We start from the raw sequence: 25,152 nt of genomic DNA, 5'->3' as shown, positions 1-25,152 counted from the left end.
CTCAGTAGTACATTTCTTAATTGATAAACTTTTTCTAACAGCTTATTCAAAGTGGAAAAGGGGAAGCTATTCGAATCAGGTCAATCCTTCGATCTTTAGTGCCAACTGAAGATTTGGTTGGGATTATAAGTATACCACTAAAGCTGTCAACAGTTAACAAAGGTAACTTCAGTACTTTTACTATACCATTTCATCTTTTTATAAAAATCTTTTGGCACATAAACCTTCAGGTGTTAAACAGGGCTGTTTTGTCGGAGTTGAATACAAGGAGAGAACTCATCTCCAGATTTTAATTAGATACATCAGTTAGAGCTGCTCCAGTAGAACAGTTACTCCTGTGGAACAGAGAATGTAAGAACTAAGAAATACTTTACAGGATCACACTAATCGGCCATCCATCCCCGTACTTCATCTCCAGCAGTGGCTGTAGAGATGCTACCTCTTTAGGTAGTAAGTGTAAGCTTAGGCTTGGGCCCTTGGTACTTCCACATCATCCCATCAATTGTTTAGAAAAATTAGAGTGTTACCTCCCTCTTCATTAAAAGCTGTTTCTGGACTTGGTGTCCAAGAATGTATCTAATCACTTTGGAATAATGGCTGTACCCATAAACTCCTGTGGCAGTAATTTCTTAATTTTCAGATTTTCACTATTTGCTACATAAAGAAGTATTTTAAGTGTATCTTTTCTTTTTTTCCTCTTTTTTTTTAAAAAAAAAAAAACACAACACCTTATACTCTACCAATTTTAATTAACACTCTTGAATTGTAGTATTTTGGGATTTGGTGTATAGCAGCTCTTCAGTCACCTTGTCAGCTACATTAATAATTTTCTAAAATTCAGTTATATCCTTTCCCACTCCTCATTTTTCAAAATGGAAAAATCTCAACTTTTCTGTCTCTCATCATAACCGCTCCATCGGTTGGATCATTTTAGCTGCCCTTTTAGTTGCCCTTCTCATCATAACCGCTCCATCGCTTGGATCATTTTAGCTGCCCTTTTAGTTGCCCTTCTGTATACCTTTACTATCTCTGTTCTGTAGTCCTGGGATATGGAAAACATCTGTGTGATGTACACAAGATATGAGCAGGCTGTACTAATAACATGGGCACACAATGGTTTGGTTTATGTGTTAATTTTCTATTTTATATAGCAGCAAAATGATGCCCTTGCATACTCTGAATGCCCCTTTCTTATGGTGCCCAATGTCGTGTTGACTTATTTGGTTGCTGCTACATGTTGAGCTGATGGTTTCATAGAATTTCAGTGATGACCTCAGGATCATTTTGTAGTGTCATATCCAAGCTCAGCATCATGTAGACATGTGTTATTTTTCTGCATATATATTAGCTTAGAGATGCCTGCATTGAAGTGCAGCTGTCTCTACTTTGCCCACTCAGTTATGTTAATGATTTAACCATACAGAAGAATTTGGTGTTGTATATAGACTTTTAGGTTCATTTGCTTCCTTCTCCAGGTCACTAATGACTCAGTATAAAGTCCTGTTCGTCCTTGCTTAAAACGCTGAACAGGCGTATCGTATTTTAATTGTCTTTCCCATTTCTTGGAACTGTGCTGTTTATTTCTTCCCTGGCCTTTTCAGAGGAAGTGAAAACCAGACATATTCACTTGGGGAAAGAACATGCTCCTCTACCCCAATTTTTAGGCATAATGTTCCATTCTGACTTCCAATGTTCAATCCTAGAAGCCTGATTATTTCTTTTTTATGAAGGTGCAGTCTATTTCTGTACTTGTTCATCTTGTCCCAAAAGAATTCCCCCTTTTATAATCAAACTAACTAAATCACATTTCTCTACACTACTATTTTGCTTATCCTTTGAGACTATAGATCTTTGCCTGGCTCCCACAAGGGCCTCCCATAAGGCATAGACAAGTTGTCATGGAATCCTCTTACACAGCATGAAGCCACCCAGCTTAGTGCCTAATACAATGATCTCCCGCTTCCACTGCCTGCTTATTCATATCCTTGGAGAATCCTGTGTGTAGTGGGACATACTGACATAGGGTGGGGGAGTAGTTCTTCTCTCAAGAGATTAGATGCTGCTTTCCCAGGTAGTTACACTCCTTCCCCAAGACTTATCTCCTTCTCAGTACCTCAGAGGTTGCCCCTGTGGAGTTGAGGCTATGCTGCTGTGTTGCTGTAGGATGTATCTGTTTCTTTTACTACTCTGATTCATCCATTCTGACCTCTGAGGAATAAGACTACTCTGAAGACCCAAATATTGTGTATGGTGTGTACACATGAACAATCTGAACCCAGGTCATGGCATGGACCTGCTGCTGTGTCTGCATCGAAATGCATAGCTCCCTATCTGTACCTGGATCCCTACCTGTCACTGAGGTTGAAATTGAGGTTTTTTTTGTCAGTGGAACTAATAGCCTTCTTAGCACTACCTGTTAAAGAGAAGTCAGTGAAGACTCTTGAGCTTTCAGCCTCTTCACTCTGGAACTCAAAAATAACTCAAAATCAAGTTCAGAGTGCAGAGGTGTATTGATGATGGTGTTCTCACTTGTTATGCTGCTGTTGATTCTTTCCTAGAACATTCACCATGGTTATCCAGCATGGATTTATTTCTACAAAATAACTTCCAAGATAGTCATACAAACTGAAATTTTCTATAAAGCATAAGCTTAGTAGAGGATGAGGTTTTTATGGCACATGATCTCCATGTTTCCTATTAATTTCTCCATCTTCCATGGGCTATAAACTACCAGCCTGTCGTTTTCTTCTAGGGTAAAATTAACTTTATCCTCCTTCCCCTATTTCTGTTGTCCTTTCTGTTTCACAAAAATTATCTTTTCCCCTTTACAGTCAGAGGTGGTTTATCTGATACACAGTTAGCTTCTGTGTTATTGTTGTCTTTCCCTTGTATTCCATGTTCTTTCTAGTCTAGATTATGTGAAACAAAAAATACTTTGACTTGAAAGTTACTATGTATTTTTTAATATTTGCTCTATTATTTATCTTTAATTTTACCATATAAACATTCTCTGTAATAGTAATGAAAAAAGTACATACTTTACCATTTATTCTTAAGATGTCATTTAAGAGCGAAAGATTACTAAATTGCAAAATAATAGGGGGGTTGAAATAATAAAAACTTAGTATTCTTTTTCAGCATACAAGAAAACTGAACAAGAATATAGTTTTCATTGAACATTACACATTAAATGTAATGATAGTATCTTTCATGCTCTTGGTGGGTTTTGTTTTATCAGTTATCTACTATTAAAAATTGCATCATACATTTGTTCAGATGGCACAGTAAATGAGCCAGACATGTCTGCAAATTTCTGTCCTGATCATAAAGCACCTATGGTACTCTTCTTGGACCGGGTCTATGGTATTAACGACCAAAGCTTCCTCCTTCACCTACTGGAAGTTGGATTTTTACCAGATTTAAGAGCCTGTGCCTCTTTGGATACAGTAAGTATTTCACTATGGAGTTTAGGTACAGTGACTGGATATAGTGGCTCTCTAAGTGTAAAGAAACAGAATTTCAAGTCAAAACAGCTTTTTAAAAAAAAAAAACAAAAACAAAGTGGTAATATAAGCTTGCTATAAACACACACCATAATAATTCAGTTACTATTAATTTATAGTGCTTAAGTCTGATCATAAGCATTCAGTACCACCTTATGAAGCGACAGTGTAATACAGTTTAAAAACTTCTAATACGGGCTTACATTAATTATACAGTAAGTACATTAGATATACTGTATTAGGCCTAATGATTACTTTTATTTCATATGTGCTTCCAAGAATTACACTGAAAATTCATATATATGTAAGTATGAAGAAATTGAGATTAAAAGCGCTACTTAATGCTCTGTAGTTTTTGCTAACCTATTTAAAGAAAAAAGCTGCATATTGTTTTTTGCTCCTGTTTGGTCAGAGTGTAGTGGGGCAAGAGATAGGAGATAAGTGGATGACTTGGGTTTTCTCAATTTAAAAAAATCTAACAGCTTTTGCCCTCATGTATATGTTGGAATACCATGTTACCACCCAGCTGCTAGGGGGACTTAAGGACTATTTCATTATTATGCTTTATAGACTTCATATTTAGTAACCTTTATTCCACATGATACTAACAATCATTTACTACCCTATACAGGTTTCTCTAAGTACCACAGAGGCAGCTCTCGCACTAAATAGATATATTTGCTCAGCTGTGTTTCCATTGCTCAAAAGATGTGCTCCCCTCTTTTCTGGAACAGAGCATCACGCCTCCCTGATTGACTCCATGCTTCACACAATATATAGATTATCCAAGGGACGTTCCCTTACAAAAGCACAAAGAGACACTATTGAAGAATGCCTGCTTGCAATTTGCCAGTATGTATGATACCTGTGTACAAGTTGATTTCTTTTGTGCAGTATATGTATTTTGATAATTTCTTTCTTTGTGTATAATATAGAACTAAGATTTTTTTATTCTTGCATGAAATACAGGATTTTTTTTTCCTAGACAAAACCCCCAAATTTAATTCTTTCTGTTACGAGTACTGCATGTCAAGCTGTCATGTTGATATGAGCTTTATGGTGATACAGGATAAATTATTATTTGTAAAAACGAAACTTCAGTAATTAGCAAAAATGTCCTGGCAAGCCTGATGGGGGGTGTGTGTGTGTTGGGGATTTAAGGAATCTACGTGTTTGTATTTCTGATTGTGGTTTGAAGAACCTTGGCCAATGTTTAAAAAAGAAAACCTAATCCCCACTCTCTGAATCCTAAAACTCCTCCTAAAACTGAACTGAGCACTGGAGTTATACTGGGAATTGAAATGTAGATTTTCCAACTGAATCGTAATTCTTGATCTTTGTCATAAACTGTAGTGCTACTTGTATGTGCAGTGGACTGTGAAATTACTAATGCAGTGTGCATTTTCAGTTTGTGCATAGCACTGGACCCCTGCCCAAAAGAGGATATAGTAGAAACGGAAAAGTTTTGGAAAAGCCTGACGAGGGATCAACATAAGAAATAATTTTTCTCCTTTGGAACAGCTTAGTAGACCAGGAATCTTCAGCCTGAAAAAGTGGTGACTGAGAGGGAGATATGAAAGGAGCATTTTTACATTGATTTTGAGTCCATAGATCACTGAAATTAAATAGCTATAAAAGAAATAAATGATGGGTGACTTATTCAGTCTTCCAACTGAGATATATTTCTTATAAGAATAATCATAATATATTTCCCAGATCAGTTTCAGTTAGGACTGTTTTGTTGCTTTTTAGTGTCATATCAGAAACATTCTGTTAGGATAATATTCTGTTTCTAGCACCCTTCCATCTGCTTTCATGTGGTACAACCATACATATTGTCTGTTCACTTAGGAGTCCAGAAGTAGCACATCTTTCCGTGATATGTCCTTCCATATGTAGATGAGGCATGGTGAGATTCATTAAGCACCTACGATTGTTTTTGCAAAATACTTCTAATGAGTGATTTGAATTCCAATATGCAAATTTATTTTAATTTTTATTTCATTTTCACTGGACTCTATGAATTTTACTAGGAATTTATATTGTTTTTAATTTACAGCCATTTACGTCCCTCTATGCTACAACAACTGTTGAGAAGGCTAGTTTTTGATGTGCCCCTACTCAACGAATACTGTAAAATGCCTCTCAAGGTAAATACTTTACTGTCCATACATGCATTCAGTGTCAAACTCACTTAACCATAATCTCTCACTGTCATGTGTTTGACATGTTTTTGACCCCCCACCATGGGGCAGGGTGAAGCAATGTGAAATGACTTCTGAATTGAAAAGAATGTTACTGTTTTATAAAGTTTTTTGCATTTAATATAATGATTAAAGGCTTTGTGAAATCTCGCCTAATGCAAACAGTATATAGTAAGTTGATTACATGATTTTGTTCGGTGAATTGTTGACTTTTTCACTGCTTCAGTGAAAGAGTATTTGAAAGTATCAAATGAAATGTTAGTGTTGTCTTGATATTTCTTCCTCTGCTACATGAACTGTAATAATTCTTGGTAGGATGCATAGTCCAGGAATAAATCCTAAGTCTACAGAGAATATGATACAGAGAACAGAATTCACCTTTTATTTTTGAGCAAACTTTAACTGAAGTCTCAGCCATCTGCTTGTTCTGTAGAGAATTACAGTTGTGAGATGAGAGATAACTTTTATTTTGAATTTTTCTGTCAGGTTTCCCTCCTGCTCCCATTGCGATGAAAGAGTCTGATCTTAGGTCTGCAGGTCATCTTATGGCAGAATTGAAATTCTGTCATACTTTAAAGCAGACCTGCCAGATTCACAGACATATTCTGGAACATCAGTAATTTTGGGAAATTATAGAGTGAGAGCATGGTTAAGAGGAGTGTTTTCTTTTTTTATATTACTATTTCCCCTTCCTAAACAAAATTGCAGTAAAAATAAAAATGTCAAGATTTTAGTCTGATGCTAAAAGAAATTTTAGAATTTTCCATGGGATAGGAATTTTTAGTTCTAAAGAAGAAAAAATGAGTAGAATTTTGAAAATATGTGGGAAGTGCACCAATAATTGTATACACTAACTCTTTAACTGGTATGTTACAGATTGTCTGTAAAATAGCTCTTTCCATAGGTTTTTCCAGAGATGAGCAGACACGTTTAAAAGGGTGTACTGCAGGCATCTTTTGCAGTGTTTCAAATAATACTGAGGCCATCAACTGCAACTGACAGACATAAAATCAATTTGAATTTGTAAAACTTCGCCAGAATCTGACATGTCCTGGTTTATACCCATTTCATTGTCTCTGTTTGTGTCCTGTGAGCTAATCTGTACTCAAATGGTGACAATCATGAAATTTTGTAATTTCACTACTCTGTCATCACTGAGAATCCCTCAACAGCAACTGGGGATAATACAGGCTTTATACTTTCACAGCATGGACTCTGCTGCTCTCCCAAAAAGAAAAAGAAGAAGAAGAAAAAAAAGGCATTTTTATGAGCCATTAGAAATGGAGAGACAGAAATAAACAGTAATACTCATGTAACTGTTTAAACAGATACTGACAATTCAGACTTCACTAACCAGTATGTTGTTTTGTTAAATACCAATGTTTTACATGCATTTTTATTTTCTTGAAAATCTAGCTTCTGACAAATCACTATGAGCAGTGCTGGAAATATTATTGTCTGCCTTCAGGAATGGGAAGCTATGGAATTGCAGCAGAAGAAGAATTACATTTAACTGAAAAACTTTTCTGGGGAATATTTGATTCCTTGTCTCATAAGGTAATGACTGTAATTCACATTACAGTATGGGATGTCTATAAAAGGATTACAATGACAATTTGCCAAGCCAAATGCAGAAAGTTTCTATTTTAACAATTCTTTACCTAATATGCTGCTAATGAAGTAACTTTCTAATGAATAATTGAATGCTGAATCTTGGAATATTTTCTCCAAACTAATGAAATGTCAAATCCTTGTCCTGATATACCTATATAGCCTTACAATGGTAATGAGGCAGATTGCTTGCTGCACTAACAAGGCAGCGTTGTCTCCTTTCGTATCTTAGATCTACTAAACTTTTTAGAATACTTTTTACTGCCATAACAATTGTGAGAAATGTCTCTATATGCTTGTCAAATTGTTTATGTATGCACAGTAAATTTACATTGTCTATTTTCCAACATACACTTGTAATTTGTTAGTTTTCTGGTTGTTGCCCAGCTTAAGAAAAAAGTGATTATTCTTAAAAATAAATATTTTTTGCATTTTCCTGTTCCAAATGTAATAGAATTTTTTCACTTACTCATTTTTTTTTTTTCTCCAAGTAAGAAAATGTTACGTTTCTGATAGGAGAAATGCCTTATTGAGTAAACACTTTTTGTACTTGATTTGGCTCAAAAATCAGGTTCTCACTATGGGACAATAACAGATGTTTTCATTGCATCTCACTGAATTTATGTTCCAGTTCTAATCAACAGATGTAGATGATTGCTTCTCTAGGCATTCTGATTTATAGTATGGAAAGGAATGTGGTCTCTGCATTATTTTAAAATGGCTTTTTAAGCCTTATTTGTATTTGATTTTAGTGACATTTACCTCTGTCATTACTGCTGTCACAAGTGCAAAGATTGTCAAGAGTGCCTGACACAATGAAATATTTCCAATTGGTGCATCTTAGTTTTTTAAAGACAAATGAAGATGATATGTTTCTGCAAATATTGGTGGCCCTCTATAATAACATTTTCATTTTTCTGTAAAAGTTTGTTAGTCCAATGAAAGAAGAGTTCTGTAAATCTGCTGAGCTATAGTATTCTCCATTGTTCATTTGTACTGAGGTATTTATAGGTTTGTTATTTCCATGGTTTCCAGCTGTTTAATGGAAGCATTACCCTGTGATCTCACTTCTTTTGTTTGTGCCATACACACTAAAGAATGTTGAAATGAAACTAGAGGAAGTTAAATCCTCAAAATTGTAAGCATTCTGCTTGCAGTGATATAAACATATAATTTTGTCAGCAAGTATTTTCAATGGACCTTAAAATTGTTATTCAGCATTTTCTTGACAAAAAGTTGTCATTCAGATTTATAGAAGCATACAGTCTTTCTATTTCTAATTATCAAGCAAAAGAAATATTTTTGCAGATATTTTTTTTCTATAGATGTTTGATTGGTGCCTGTGTTGTAACATTAAGGTCTGTGCTATCTGAGAAGAAATCTATTAAATAATTATAATAGCATCAAGCTCTTTCACTGTAGTGTTTATTAGTAGACCTTAAAGCCTTCAAAAGCCATTATTATTATGCCCATTTTACAGATGGGGAATCTAAAAGATAGATAAGTGTTTTTTGTTGTTTTTTTTTTCCTAAGCATAATAAGAATGTTGTTTCAGAGCTGAAAGAAGGACTGTGGCCTACAGTGGTCTACTGCTACTTCCTCTAGCACATGTTTTTTATAATCCAGTATGTAACAATTGACCTTGAATATGTTTCATGGCAAGTTACTTAGATTCCTCAAATGTAACTCCACCTTATATTTTTATGTATCAAATACTCCAATGTTCTTTCCTGAGTTAACGTTACTGTTTAGAAGAGCAGCTGTGCTAGTTCACCTCTTAGCAGGAAAATTTTGAAAAATAGTGAACTGACTTTGCTACAGTAAAACATGGTTTCCATTAACTAGAATGATTTAAACTGAAATAGATAAGGGGAAAAGAGGAAGAAATTACAATGGCTTCTGCAGTTAAGATAGGAATTAGTCTTTTTAGAGCTAATAACTAAGTTAGAACTTTATTATATGTTATAGATGTTATTGCTTTGTAACTAGGCAAACAACCCCTGATGCTTCCTGTGTGGTCCTTAATGACCCGAAGAAAGCTTAAGAGTCATACTTGTATTGTATATACTTATACAAGTGTCAGCATACTCTTATGTTAATTTGAGTAGTCTTAAAAATGTGTCAAGTTGATATCAAGAAAAATAGATGCCATGTAGCAATACTTTTTGCTCTACACCTAATTTTAAAATGTGCTTTACTGTTTGTTTGCATCTTCTAATATTTGTATGTATGGCTGTTTGGTTTTCACTAACATTTTGCATGTTTTTTTCTGTTGGATTTTCCAACCAGTTCCTATCTCTCCTGCAGAAGTATGATCCAGAGCTCTTTCGAATGGCTTTGCCTTGTCTAAGTGCTATAGCTGGTGCCTTACCCCCTGATTATTTAGATACACGTAGTAGGTCAACTTTGGAAAAGCAGACTTCAGTGGATCCAGAAGGAAATTTTGATCCCAAACCTGTCAGCACAGCAAAGTGAGTCATATAAATCATATTAATTTCCTTTCCTTAAATATTTTTATGCTGTTTCTTATTAACATTATTTTGCTGCTCTGTAGGGAGAGTTGGCTGTTGACTGACTTGTTAATGATATTAGTTCCTTTCAGAAGTAGTGTAGGGATTTTTGCTTCCACCTGCTTTCTTCCTTCACTGCAACATATCCGGTTTGCCAGATATAAAACATATTCTTCTCATATTCTCAGCAATGCACAGAAGTAGATTAATTCCATGTTGTATCTGCAGAGTGCATAGTAAATTCTATACTTATTATGTACCCTATCACCTAATACTTCAAATGTTTGGAATATATACACCTGTAATATGTTTGATACTGTCATTATTTATACTTTGCTTAGGACAAATGGTACAAGAACATAAAAATCTCATATTCAATTTGTCTATTGTCCGATTTTATAAAATATTCACTTAGTTTTGAGAATTGATCTGTAGCAACTTGATATGGCAAAATAAGCAGATCGTGTGTGGTCATTTAATAGAGATTTTGTCTTCCCAGTAATCTTCTGCTTTTAAAATACAGATTTCTAATACTTTTATATTCAAAACTTAAGGATCACTAGTTGATTCTTGCTATTGAAGTGTTACCCCTCCGTTATTATGCAATGAGAAACATCCATAGTAACATTATCCTATATTAAGAATTACCAAGAAAAACCCATAGGTTATGGTGAAGCAGGTTTTGTTTTTTGTGATTTCAGTGGCTAATAAGTGCAACTGTTATGTATCTGAAGATTCCCTGTAAATGCCATAATAACTCTGCTTTGTTTTGAGGCATTTCTTCTAACAAAAATGAAAATGCAAAGCCAAATGTCTTGCCTTCATCTGGAGGTGATGTGTTTTGATTAGTGCTGTTTTATACTGACATTTTTTTTCATAAATAAGACTGCAGAAATTTATGACTGAATGACCTTACTCCACTTTGTTTACAGCCTTGTACTTCCTGAAAAGTTGGAGTATATTGTCAGCAAGTATGCTGAACACTCCCATGACAAATGGGCCTTTGATAAGGTAGGAATTATTTTAAGACTGGCAACTGTCAGAAAAGAACTAGAAAATAATACCTGGGGTGAATATTGAAACAAAAATTGGACGGTTTCACTGATAGGCCCTTGTTCAGAGTGTATTAATTTCTGCATATTTCTTTAGGTATATGTGCAAGAAACTTTTGCTCAAGAAAATGCATTAACTTTTGTCACTTTTTCTAAGTGGCCAGAATTTATTAGTAAAAAGATTTGAGGTGAATACAAAAGGGGCATTTGGGTTGGGTTGGGTTTTCTTTTCGTTAATAAAGTAAGAATATATAGATCTTAGCTTCATTTTTCCTGGTAATGATGTTTTTTGGCTGGGAGTCAGAGATTCAATTTTAGTGCAGCAGCTTTGTGATCTAAGAGAGTACCTGGGAAGTCTAATGTCCTTTTTTCTTATTTCAGAACATGTAGTTATAGCTTTTCTTTCTTTTTAGCTTTAAGAAGGCTGTTATGTATTGATTTCCTCTATAATTTTCCAAGTGTTCCGTCACTGTGTTGTGTTTCTGTTTCACTTCTTCAAAATAGCTATGACAATATATACTAACTTTGCTGCACCAGGGAGACCCCAGGGGAGCATTGAGACCCACTTGTGACATGCAAGCTGGAAGCTCACAAGAGAGCAACTGAGGTGGTGTGAGCAGGGCCAGGAGTAAGGGCAACAAGCCCCGCTTCCACAAAGTGCAGCCCTGGGGGGCACCAGTGGCCAGGGTGCAGTGCGGCAGTTCACACGGGGGAGCGTGCAGGCAGGGCACCGCTTTGAAGAAGGGATGTTCCACTGGCCAAGCACAGACTTGAAGTCTACAGAACCCAACAACCACCACTCTGTGTCTATTGCACAGGTCAAGGGTGCTCATCCTACCTGACCCTCATGGCAGAATGGTGGGCACTCACGTGAGAGCCAAGACTGCAGCTGCAGGGTCTGCATGATCTACCCCAGTGGTGGCTGATGCCTCCACCCTGACAGAGCTGCTGAAGGGAGAGGCTGTGGTACAGACCTCAGGCTGCAGGCAGTGCCTAGACCTTTCTGCTGGGGCAGGGACAGGCAGCAGACCTGCCTGCAAAGGGTGTGCCCATGTGGAAGACAGTCTGCAGCAGGTAGTTGAGCTGCAGGAGGCCGTGAGAAGGCTGCATAACATCAGTGAGGCTGAGAAGGTGTTAGATAGCTGGTTCTGAGTACATTCTGTAGTGGACCCACTGCAAGCAGCCAAAAACTCCCTCACCAGTGCACACAAAAGAGAGGGGAACCAATAATGCAGAAGAATGGAAGACCATAATGGCAAGGACCTGCAGGAGGAAGAGACTTCCCCCAAAGCCTGAGGTGCCCTTGCGGAACCTCTTTGCTGCTCTGCCAGATGAGGAGGAGAGACCCATCACATCAGGAGAGATACCGGAGCTGAGTGAAGCAGCCCAATCCGTCTGTTATATAACAACTAGCACAATTATGAAAAGACAACAGGTGATAGTGGTAGGCAACTGTCTTCTGAGAGGTACAGAGGCCCTCGTTAGCCAGCCTGATGTGCTCTTTAGGGTGGTGTACTGCTTACTGGGGTCTCGTATCAGAGACGTTACCAAAAGACTACCTAGCCTCATACAGTCCACTGACTATTATCCACTGCTGTTGCTTCATGTGGGCACCAATATACAGCCAGAAGCAGCCTGAGGAGCTTCAAGAAGGATTGCAGAGCCCTGGAGGTGGTGATGAAGTTCCCACAGCCTGGAAAAGGGGAAACATAATCCCCATTTTTAAAAGGGGAAATAAGGAAGACCTGGGAAACTACAGGCTGGTCAGTCTCACCTCAGTGCCCAGCAAGATCATGGAGCAGATCCTCCTGGAAACTATGTTAAGGCACATGGAAAATAAGGAGGTGATTGGTGACAGCCAACATGGCTTCACTAAGGGCAAATCATGCCTGACAAATACAGTGGCCTTCTGCAACAGGGTTACAGCATCGGTGGATAAGGGAAGAGCAACTGATGTCATCTGTTCCGCATGACATACTTGTCTCTAAATAGGAGATACATGGATTTGATGGGTGGACCACTTGTTGGATAAGGAATTGGCTGGATGGTCACAATCAAATGGATGGCTGTGGTCAGTGGCTCAATGTCCCACTTGGAGACCAGTGATAAATGGCATTCCTCAGGGGTTGGTATTGGGACCAGCACTATTTAACATCTTTGTTGGCAGCATGGACAGTGGGATTGTGTGTGCACCCTAAGTAGGTTTGCTGATGACAGCAAGCTGTGTGGTGCGGTCTATGTACTGGAGGGAAGGGATGCCATCCAGAGGGACCTTGACAGGCCTAAGAAGTGGGCCCATGCAAATGTCATAAAGTTCAACAAAGTCAAGTATAAAGTCCTGCACATGAGCTGAGGCAATTCCAAGCACAAATACAGGCTGGACAGAGAATGGATTGAGAGCAGCCCTGACGAGAAAGAGTTGGGGGTGTTGGTTGATGAGAAGCTCAACAGGACCCCGCAATGTGCACTTGCAGCCCAGAAGGCCAACCGAATCCTGGGCTGCATCAAAAGAAGCATGGCCAGCAGGTCGAGAGAGGTGATTCTCCCCCTCTGCTCTCGTGAGACCCCACCTGCAGTACTGCGTTCATCTCTGGGGCTCCCAACATAAGAAGGACATGGACCTGCTGGAGCAAGTATACAGGAGGGCCATGAAGATGATCAGAGGGCTGGAGCACCTCTCCTATGGAGGAAGGCTAAGAGTTGGGATTGTTTGGCCTGAAGAAGAGAAGACTCTGGGAAGACCTTAGAGCACCCTTTCAGTACCTAAAGGGTCCTACAAGAAAGCTGGAGAGGGACTTTTAAAAAGGGCATGTGGTGATAAGACAAGGGGGAATGGCTTTAAACTGAAAGAGGGTAGATTGAGATTAGATATAAGGAAGAAATTCTTCACTATGAGGGTGGTGAGGCACTGGAACAGGTTGCCCAGAGAAGCTGTGGATGCCCCCTCCCTGGAAGTGTTCAAGGCCAGGCTGGATGGGGCTGTGAGCAACCTGGTCTAGTGGAAGGTGTCCCTGCCCGTGGCAGGGGGATTGGAACTAGATGGTCTTTAAAGGTCCCTTCCAACTATTCTGTGATTTTATGATTTTTTTAATAGCTTCTTAGTGTTACAGTGAAACATTTAATAAAGGCCTTTTTAGCATTACATTTTGCAGATAGATCTTAATGCTAATAAACATAACTTTTAGAGTTAAGTTTGATGGAGTTGTTGCAATTTTTTATAACTGTGTTGGAAGTGTTTAGCTGTAACTCATTCAACACAAGTATGAATTTTTAACCTGTCATTCAAGGAAAAGATAGAGTTAGGGTTAAGTAATTTATTATTAAAAATAATAAAAAATTGTTAGAAATTTTATAGAACATTTATATAGAAATAACAATTATGTTGTGTGGGGCTATGCATGCAAATTTGTAGAGAAATATATATGTATGTATGGATATGTAAATATACACACATTAAAACCATCAGTTTCAATTAATATCGTTTAAGGCAAAGGATTAATTAAAGTTATGTTCTTTAGTGCTTGATCTGTTACACTCTCTTCTCTGTGTGGCAGACTTTATCCTCCCACAGAACAGAGCCACATTTTTTATATTAGCCAGTGTGGCTCATGCATGACTCCATTTGAAAGGGGCCAATGTATATGAGGCGCAGAACTGGTTGCGTGAGACTTACTGCTCATAGATGGTGTGTAAGTCTGTTTGGGCCATGTTTTGTTCTGTTGTATCCACAGATGGGTGCATGCCTTTTTAACAGAAATTTCTGTGGCACTGAGTAGCTGTTGGGATAGATTAGCAGTTCAACATGAACTAAACTGGCCAATTTGCTGTTACTCATCTATGTTGTTCTCATCTCAGTTTTTTGTTTTTTTTTTCAGACTAATAGTGGGTGGAAATACGGTGTTTCACTGGATGAAAATATGAAGACTCATCCATTAATAAGACCTTTCAAAACTTTAACTGAAAAGGTAATAGACGAGATTTCAGCTGCATTAATACGAAGTAGATTGATTTGTGAACTTTTAAAAATCCATTTCAAATATATGCTATAAAAGGAATAGAGACAAACTAGAATTCTTACAGTTAGGAATAGCACATCTAAATGCTGAAGTGGTTGGTTTACTTAATCTTACACAGTGCTGTATAATTTGCTTCCATTAGGCAGTCTTCATAGACCTGGGCCAATTTGTATTCAAAGTATCAATACACAATCACAGGGGTTTCAGGCCTTCATGGATGAGTAATGGCTGGCAGCAACTCCCGGGTTTTAGATGAGTGTATTTTACCATATCTGAAGGTAATTTTGTCTTCAAGAAAGATGGTAGAAAAAATTAAAGAAAGGGTAGGAGTTGCTTCAGTTGAAAATGGGGAAAAACATATTTTATTTTAATTTCTTGCCTAGGCATGAATGTCTTCTAGTTGTCAGAATAGTGAAAATTTGAATTCTGTGACATATTTTTGCAGTGATTCATAGGGTGACTCAAATAAGTCAATGACATTTGTCGTCCTTTACCACACTTTTCCTGCTCAGAAAACGGAGATAACAAAAAATAAGAGGGATTCAAAAAGTTTAATTTCTCAAGCTTTGTAAATTGCTTTGATATCTTTGGAGAGGAGCTGAAGTATTGTTGGTTGAGTTGTTATTAAAGTAGTTCAAAGATAATTTTCTGAATTGTTTCGGATTAGAACTTTTGAACCTGGAAATGAGATCTCTCCATAACAACTGTCTTGTGAAGTAACTGTCATAAAAATTCTTATTTATGTTAAGAACTAAAATACTTTTATTTGGCTGATTTGAGAAGTCTTGATATGACTTACTCAGAATTTCCTTTGCCACAACTTTGAAGATTTTCTATAACACTTTTACTTTTCAAAGAAGTGTTGGAAAGCAGGCCATTCCCTAATTTTTTATCGATACCTGTATTTATATGGAGAGATGTATAGATCAGTAATGTTATGTATCCATGAATGGATCAAAATATAGGAAGACTAAAAAAAGCCATGTGGGCTGATGCATTCCGATGTATATACTTGCCTAATTAATTTTATAGCACTTGTAGTGCCAGCAATTTTGTATTATTTTGGGCTGGAGGAATCAGTAAGTTTCCAGATACAAACTACATTATTACTCCAGAGCTCACTTGAGTGTTGTTAGTTTGTAACACATATCCTAGCAATAAATGCCACTAAGAATAAAAGAAAAAAAATGTTAAAAGAACTATAAAGTGTCTTCAGATATAGTGTACAAATTTTGTTTACTTCTGTGGCATGTGGCAAATCATAGGGAAGGACAGGATATTTTTATTGAGTTTTGCTACTTGCTAAATACAGATAAATTTTACATTATTTTCTTCAAAGGAAAAGGAAATTTATCGTTGGCCTGCCAGAGAATCACTGAAAACCATGTTGGCCATGGGGTGGAGCCTAGAAAGGACCAAGGAAGGAGGAGAAGCAATAATACATCAGCGTGAAAATGAAAAGCTCCGCAGCATATCTCAGTCTAGCCAGGTAATGTGCAATTGCTTGAATTTGGAAAGCAACAGGCTTATTTGTTAGTTTACTAAGAAATCATTGCAAATGATGTTAATTTAGGTTCCTTTTAATGAACTTTCAATGTTACAGTTTTGAGATTGGAAGTCATGTCACTAATAAGAATTGTGCAGTAACACCAAAGAAAGGACTGCAAAAAGACAACTTTTAAGACAATAAGGCTGTCATAGACCGTATCTCTTCATTTTCTCAGAAGACTTGAAGAGAGTTTACATACAGTCATTCAAAGACAAAATAGAAGAGCATTTATAGCCTTTTATTTTATAATAAATAAATCTAGTATTTTTTTTTTGGTGTTCCAAAGGAGTGATTTAGGGTCGGTCAAAGAATCACTGTTAAAGATATTAGCAAAAGTAGTTTTAATATGAATATAAAGTAGAAGTGTGACTTAACAAAGTTCAATGGCAAGATTCACTCTATCACTTGCTATGTGGATGAAACATATAAAATAAATAGAGCTAGAATGATTTACACAGAGACCAGAGACACAAAGACTAAGAGACGTCCTCCCGCTGAGTCATAAGGTTCAGAGTACACCCCCTTGCTTTTTAAAATCCAGCTAGGTCCAACCTGAGACTTGGACAACGGTTTATGTCTAATGGAAGAAAAATAAAGAGTATGGAAATCCTTCCATTGAGTCATGAGGTTCAGAGTAGACCCTTGTGCTTTCTAAACTCCTGATCAAGCTTTGGTGTGGCTAGGTCCAGTCTTAGTCTCAGGTGGACAATGGTTTATGTCTAAAGGAATTAACTACATGGATTTCGTTAGTATTAATTTAGCATGCTGTCAGTCACTTACCAAGGAGCTGTTGCAAATCCACCTTGGGTAAGGAAGGGTGTCTTGGTGTCAGGTAAGGAATCTCAAACCTTGAGATATGTCCCTACTCAAAGGGAGAGTCACTGGTGTGGTGTCCAATTGTAATTTAGTGAAAGCTTGAATTGGACTCATCCAAAGGTCTGTTGCTGGTAAAATGTTTCTGCCTTGAGGAGCAACCTTAAGGGGTGTCCCAGCTCAGGGGGAGATCACCACCGTTCAGCCACTTGGTGGCTCACTTAAGCTGTCATATTTATGAGGTTGGCTTGTAGTCAAATTGCCCACAATAGGAAGGTATGCATGAGACTCCTTGTAGCCACACCTTTCTTTGTTCCTTGATAAATAAGTCTTGGAAAGATCAATTTCTATTCATGTGTTAATTTTACGATCCTGTTCCAAGCTCAGGTGCATTGAGGCTTACTGGGTCACTCCGCTCCTTTGTGGATTTTCTGGAGGAGTTCTTGGCCTGACTATTGTGCCTCTACAAAACTACTGCTAGTTCGGTTAAGGGAGTCGAGATCTATCAGCTTTTGTCAAGATTATAATTACGACTGACAAATAAGATTGTGCATTTAATACTTTTTGTTAAATCTACAGGCAAAATTTGCAGGTAATTATATAGCACCTAGCATTTTGATGTGATATAGACTATTTTTTTCATTTCTAGTTTTTTGTAATAACACATCGAGTCTGCTGCTCAATATCTCTGTGTCTTGGAGCGGAAAAAGCTGTTTAAAACTATGGCAAGTGTTGGGGAACTTTTATTGTACCCCTTGAGGTGAATTAAATTGTGCTTAAATATAGTGAGTTTTAATGAGCAATGCATTGGGCAGAGTCCTACCACCATAAGCAGTTCTGCAAGGAGTGCCCAAAGATGTGCCACAAGCTGATTCCTTACATACAAATTGCACCAGTACTGATCTTGTGAACATCAGGCACCTTAAACCTGTGTTGGGTTCATTCCCCAGCACCACTTTTGCTTACCAAAAGTAGCCCCTGAGCACTCTGTTACCAGATGGTACTTTAGCATTTCTTACCTCTTCAGCAAACTTCACTCCCTTACAGGGAGTCCTGTCTGGCATCTCTGCTTTCAGCCAGTAGAACCTGTTCTGCAGCAGGGCCTTCCTGCCCAAGAACATGCATAATAAAGACATGATTTCAGTAGAGGACATCAATACATGTTTAACTTCAGTACATGATTGAAATCACTGATTTGTATGTCACTGTTCATGTTCAACATATGCCTAGTATGTTTGTTGCACTGGAGCTTTCACACTTTAAACATTTAAATACATGCATAAATACATTGTACTCCTCCTTTTCCTTAGTCTGTAAGTTCCTCAAGACAATAACCTGTTTAACCTTTTGTTGTGATGTCTTGTTTTTAGTATATAGTTCATTCAGGCTGTTGCCACATTATTCTGTCATGTTTTCAAGGCACATCTTGTATGCCTCATGATTGGTCTCCTCTTGTAGGCTGAAAAGCATAGTTCTTAGCAGTTCACCATCTGTTATGAATAGAGAGATCTAAGTGTCTGCAGCAGCCTTCTTATTTCCACATCATCAGGTGCATTCTGTTAATCATCTGGTGTGTCTTCAGTGCATTGCAAAACAAAATGTGAACACAGTTTCTCCAAGAAAATTTAAAAATGTTACTCTAATCAACAACTTGATTATGGTGTAACTCTGCTCAACAACAGAGATGTTGTAGTTGAATATTTGATTCTTTTATCTGACAATAATTCTCTTTTTTTTTCCCCCACAGGGAAATGGGTATAGCCCAGCGCCACTTGATCTCTCTAATGTGGTGCTTTCTAGGGAGCTTCAGGTTTGTATTTGTGTTTTGCATATACTGTGCTGAAAAGAATGAATAGATTTGGGGCTTTATTATTACTGAGTTGAGTTTTTTCAGGTTTTTTGAATGTATTTGTGACTGTGGTTGTGTTCTGCTGTTGTAGAAAGGTACGTGCCATACTATTTACATATTTAAATAAGAGGTTTCTCTTGTTTATTTCACTGCTGCTTCCTGAGTTCCTAGAAAAATTTACCATGAAGCTAGGGAAGGGGCTGTGAACAGCATGCGATACTTGTGTATCCTGTGCCTGTGCTGACTTCGAAGAACAGCTGAATGCAGAAATGACACTTAACCGTGATGTTGCTTTACCACAAGAATGTAGACTTTACTCAAGACTGTAAAATTATGCAGATTTACAGAATTTTTGTCACCTTTTAATTTTGCGTCTTGTTTTTTCTGATGGTAATGTAGGGAATGGTTGAGGTAATGGCAGAGAACTACCATAATATATGGGCCAAAAAGAAGAAAATGGAGTTGGAAAGCAAAGGTAAGCCAGAACCCTTTAACCACACAAAAAAGACAAGGAGAATGGGAGAGAAGGAACAGGCTGTAATAAGGCAGTGTAAGACCATCAAAATTGAATAGTTTCTTTTTGTACTTGAAGCAAAATAAATCTTACAGTAGAATAACTTACAGTTCTTTCAATTTACTAAAGGTGGAGGTAGTCATCCTTTATTGGTACCTTACGACACATTGACAGCAAAGGAGAAATCACGGGACCGTGAAAAGGCACAAGAGCTGTTTAAGTTCCTTCAAGTCAATGGTATAGTCATATCTCGGTAAGTTCCACATTTTTTTGAGATACTTGCTTACATTCAGTGCATAAACCATGATGATTCTCCTTATCTCACTGCAGTCTGTTATTTATTAACATAATTACCATTTGATGTCTCTTCTGTAAATCAGAATCCTTGTAATTTTTTCTGTTCAAGTCCCTTCTGAAATAGTGTAGACAGGTAACATTTTAAATAAGTATGTGATCATAGTAAATACAAAGTGCAACAATAGTGTAACAAACAGATGATTCAAAACTTCTAAAATAGCAGCCAGCAGTGCCAGTAAGGTTCATGGGAAAATAAATCTGATACTGAAACACATCTATATAAAAGTACTTTTTAATCCAGTTTTTTAGAAGAATGTTAGTTTGAGTTCTGTGAAGCAGTAAGGCAAAGTGGCAATTTTGTAGGCATTTCACCCTTAACTTCTGCTCAAGCAGAAGCGCACACTTCATTGGGTATACCCTAACTTGAATTGCTGTGTCTGGAACTAGCTGGCCTGTGGGGACCTAAACTGTCAATGAAATTAAAATAACTTATTATACTGTATTTTTGCCTTTACATGATGGAATTGTGAGTTACTATACTATAACTGTCATCTTCTTTTGTGTGTGAGATGTCTGAGCACATAGGAAACTGCAGGTTTGCTGGCATTAAGCATTTTTGTAAACTAAACTGTATTCATGGGAAAATTTTTGTGTACCTGCATAGAATCAGATCTCACTTATTTTCATTTATTTCTGCTTTTCATGTCTGTGTCTCTGATGAAAATATACACTCAGAAATTTATACAAATCAATTATTAGAATCTGCCAAAGGTAACTTCCTTGGCTTCAATAATTAATAACATTTCTTGAGATATTAGAAGGCAGCTCTAAATATACATTTCTGCATTACTACAGAGAAGAATTCCTCCCTGCCCCATATGTAAGCTCTCAGCCTGAAACCAAAATGTAGGTATGCCACCAAACATTTTTATATCCTCCACAATTGTGTTAGAGCTGTTGAATAAGGAAAGCAAGTTTAGTTCCTGCAAATGAATGGTCCTTTGAAACACCAATGGAATTGCTCAAGTAGTAGTTTTAATATCTCTTTGCAGCTGCATCTGTTCAGGTTGTGAAGGCAATGTTTTCAGTGTTAACTGATGGGGCAAATCAACTTGAAAAAGCCTGTTCAAACTCTTTATGGGGTATGGGCAAAGGGTTTGCAGTAGTCGTCTGTATCAGGGTGAATCAAGATTACCCCTTTTCAGTGTTTTCTTCAGATGAGTATGTGTGTATTTTAAGTATATATGTATAAAATCATTTGAAGTACTGCTTGCAATTATCACATCTCCAGAATGTAATTCTTAAAAATGTTGCACTGATCACTAAAACACAGAAATTCTTTATAATTGGAAATGTACAGGTGGCACAGTGCGTGTACTTTACATATACCATCTGCTTCTGTTTTGATTTTTGCTCCTCTTTCTCTGTTGTGAACACTTTTGAAGAAGTTTTGGGTTTTCATGACATACAGATAAATCTCAGGCCTTACTCAAGTATATGTTAGAAACGACATGGTATTTTGTTAAGCATCTTTAAACCTCTACAAATTTTTTTTATGTCATCTTTGTTATTTAACACAACTACCAATGTCTTTGAATATTTAGAAAAGTAACTAATGTCTTACAACGATGACTTATTATAAACACAAAAAGACAATCTTTACAATGATCTCACTAAAATAGAGATAAATAGTTGCATTTTCCCTATGAGGGTGAGGCAGCAGGAGATGTCTGTCAACCATACATAGCTGTTAATACATACCAAATTATCAGGAGGGTGTTGTCCAGTTTTTGGTTCACCAATGTTAAGAAAGACATTGACTAAAGAGTTAATCAAGTGGAGGGCCACCAAGACGCTTCAAGGATTGGCTTGCATGTCGTACCAGGACAGGCTCTGAGGAGAGGCTAGATTTTTTCAGTATTAAACCAGCAGGCTACAATGGGATTTTACCACTGTCTTCAGCTACTTAATGCAAGATTATAGAGATGATGAGGTAAACACTGTCTCCTCAAATGTAACAAGCTGTTACAAAGGAAATCCCAGTTAGATATATGAAAATATGTCACCCTTATTTTTTCACAGAGAGGGTGGTCAATCATTATAGTTGGCTCTCCAGAGTCATTATGAAATTTCAGTCCTTGAAGATACTCAGTACATTATTGGGCGAGGTTCTGAGCAACCTGATCTAACTTTGGATTTGGCTTTGCTTTGAGATGGGTCTTGGATCACATGTCATTTGGAGGTTCCTTGCAATCTACATTTTCCTGTGATCCTAAAGAGTTTTAGAATTTCAGTGAGGTAGGTTTCATTAATCCAGTGCCTTAGAGAAACTTGAACTGATTTTAACATTTCTTGGATGTAGTTGGTAAGTAAGAGTTGCTATGGAAGGTCATTTTCTCCTTTTTATGAGAATTTACCATAATTAAAAGGTAATAAGGAATGGAATACTTCATAGTACTGTCATCCTTTGTATTACTCTCATCATCAATGCTATTTATCTTAATGCTTTCTGAAACAGGGGTGTGAATGACATGGAGTTGGATGCTTCATCCATGGAAAAGAGGTTTGCCTTTAAGTTTCTGAAGAAAATTTTAAAATATGTTGATTCTGCTCAAGAGTTCATTGCGCATTTGGGTAAGCTCAGATTGAATTTTGAAAATAGTTAAAATTGTTTATATTTAAATATTCAGACTGATATGTTTAAATTTGTAGCAATGAATATTTTTATTGCATTTAAGAAACAAATTCTGTGTTTTAGTTTGCAGGTTGAATTCTTTGACATCTGTAACTTGCTAAACTGTTTCTGCTGCTTATTTGCATTTCAGCGAGGCTAAGTTTACAAGGCTATATCAAAGAGCTGTTGTGTTATTTATTATTAGAAGACTTCTTATTCATGTCTGCCTTGATTGTATCCTTGCAGAAGCCATTGTAACCAGTGGAAAAACTGAAAAATCTCCACATGACCAAGAAATAAAATTCTTTGCCAAAGTGAGTGATTTAGTATTTCAAGTAATGTACATATGCATTCATTTATACAGAACATGGAAATTTGTAATGGTAGGCTGCTTTTCAGGTAAAAGAAATACATCTTTCCCATTTTTTTTTCATGGTAAGTAATCAATTAAATGTTGCTAACAGATATTTGAAAACATCTTCCAAAATATTTCAATATATGTGATGGATTCAAACATTTTAAAATATTTCAATGTATCTGCTCCTACATGAGAAGGAACATAGAAATTAAAAGGCAGCTTATTTATACGTGAAATTAAATACTCTTGATGAGCATATAAATTATTGCTGAAAAATTTTGCCTCAGTATATCACTGAAGTGCACAGTATCATCTAATTAAGAGGAAGTATTCCTATGTATAGTAATATCATACACATCTGTGTATAATAAGAAAAATGTCAATAATCAGATTTGAAGTAAGAAACATTTAGGTTTTAATTTAGGATCTTAAAAAAACCCAAAAGTCCTCTCCCTTTATATCTGTACCAAACAGTTATGTAAATAGTGGAGAGGAAGGGTCCTCTTAGTTCAGTGACATTTATCACTGTTGAATGTGAGAAGAGTAAGGCTGCAATATAAGATCCAAAACAGATAATCTGTGTAACTGTTTATTATTTATGTAACTTTTAAGTAAAATTGTAACATTTAAGTTTTTAATTTATATGACTTTGTGTCTTAAATGAGAAAATACAACAGTTACAGAACTTCTAAAATTCTTTGAATGAACTATGACCAATCAGAGCGATGTTGCTACGTTTACCATTATGCTCTGTGAAAAATACATTTTGTATCTGTATTTCTTAGGTTCTTTTACCATTAGTTGATCAGTACTTTACAAATCACTGCCTCTACTTCCTGTCTTCTCCAACAAAATCACTCAGTAGCAGTGGATATGCATCAAATAAGGAAAAGGAAATGGTAGCAAGGTAAGTAGAAAATTAAGATATACACAGGAGGGTACTATATAGATAATTAAAGGTCTTTTCTTAGCATAAAGAGAGAGATAGGTCAAAAGATCAGTTTCCTCAGATAGAAAGTGAATAGTGTATTCTGTATCAAAATGGCAGTGAATGAATAAATTCCTCATTTTAGTACTCTTTAATATATAATTAAAGAATGAAGTACATATATTAATTATATATATATTACAATAGACAATTTTGGATGATAACATCAGAAACATTAATAAATGATTCTGCAAGGAATGGAACTAATAATTGTTTCTGATGAGTTTGTGTTTCTTTGTTGATGGCGGTTTCTGCCTAGAGTTTATCCCACTGTTCAGTCATATAAATAGTCTCACATTTAAATTTTCAGGTATCAAAAATGTGAAAATACCATGATGCAGCTTTTTAGGGGTAATTATGGATTGTCCCTTCTATACAAAGTTACTTCTACCCCGCACAAAAATTGCTGGAATTTAATAGTTCTTAGATGTCTGTACTGTTTCAGATTTGGTTGGAATTAGCCATATGACTTCAAGTTATTCTAGAAAACTCAATTAAAAAGAGACAGTTGCCTTTTAATTTATAATGTGTTGCCTTTACAAAAGAATTTCATTTTTCTGCAATTAAAATTTTAAAACTAATATTTAGTATACTTTAACTATGACTGTCATCTATCATATTTGTTGCCACTTTTTTCTCCCCCTTAAAGGTGTGCTGCCAGTTATTTGGGAAATTTTGTATCCTAATCTTTCAAAACTGTATTTTACTCTCAAGCTTTCTTACTTTAACTGTCAGGTTTTCAAATTCCTTTTGCTTTCCTCCACGATGTTAACCAAAGTTGATTACTTTTTCCAACAGAATAGTAGAGTCAAAATTTGAAATTAAAGGTTACTTATTGTTACATAAAATCAAGCCTAGCACTGAACTTCCTAGATTCCATTCTTCAGTGTATCTTCCAGTGATTTTTGCAGTTCTCTAAATTATTATTGGCTGCCTTTTTCCATCTTCTAGGTGGGTGGTAGTCCTTATATAGCAGTTGCCTCTAAGAGTGAGTGTTAAATCACTAAGATTCTGTTTTACTGAGCTTTCAGATATATTATATACAAATGTGTAAGGTTGTCCTCCAATAGCTGAAGGAAGTCAGCTTAGGTTAAGGAGGATGGAGTTTCATTTCATTTCAATTTCATGCTTCCTCTCTGCATACTCCTATTACTTCCCTGAAGTCAGTCAGATCAACTTATTAAAGCCAGAAAGATGCTTACTAGGGTTGTACA

General features: G+C 36.5%; 1 protein-coding gene across 1 annotated transcript in view; it reads left to right on the top strand.

Moving 5' to 3' along the window:
• RYR3 (ryanodine receptor 3) overlaps positions 1-25,152 on the top strand; it is a 233,215-nt gene that overhangs the window by 146,436 nt on the left and 61,627 nt on the right. Inside the window, exons 47-61 of the mRNA XM_055716387.1 lie at positions 42-162; positions 3,277-3,446; positions 4,135-4,355; positions 5,563-5,653; positions 7,124-7,264; positions 9,608-9,789; positions 10,761-10,839; positions 14,756-14,845; positions 16,236-16,385; positions 19,006-19,068; positions 19,507-19,582; positions 19,751-19,874; positions 22,437-22,552; positions 22,839-22,906; positions 23,736-23,857. Of these exons, the coding sequence (XP_055572362.1) occupies positions 42-162; positions 3,277-3,446; positions 4,135-4,355; positions 5,563-5,653; positions 7,124-7,264; positions 9,608-9,789; positions 10,761-10,839; positions 14,756-14,845; positions 16,236-16,385; positions 19,006-19,068; positions 19,507-19,582; positions 19,751-19,874; positions 22,437-22,552; positions 22,839-22,906; positions 23,736-23,857 (1,814 nt within the window). The remainder of the gene's footprint in view (positions 1-41; positions 163-3,276; positions 3,447-4,134; positions 4,356-5,562; positions 5,654-7,123; positions 7,265-9,607; positions 9,790-10,760; positions 10,840-14,755; positions 14,846-16,235; positions 16,386-19,005; positions 19,069-19,506; positions 19,583-19,750; positions 19,875-22,436; positions 22,553-22,838; positions 22,907-23,735; positions 23,858-25,152) is intronic.

The sequence above is a fragment of the Falco cherrug genome, chromosome 7 (genome assembly GCF_023634085.1).
Source record: "Falco cherrug isolate bFalChe1 chromosome 7, bFalChe1.pri, whole genome shotgun sequence".
In the NCBI taxonomy this organism is placed as follows: domain Eukaryota; kingdom Metazoa; phylum Chordata; class Aves; order Falconiformes; family Falconidae; genus Falco; species Falco cherrug.
The sequence above is the reverse complement of the archived record's forward strand: the minus strand, read 5'-3'. Positions and strand labels throughout refer to the sequence as shown.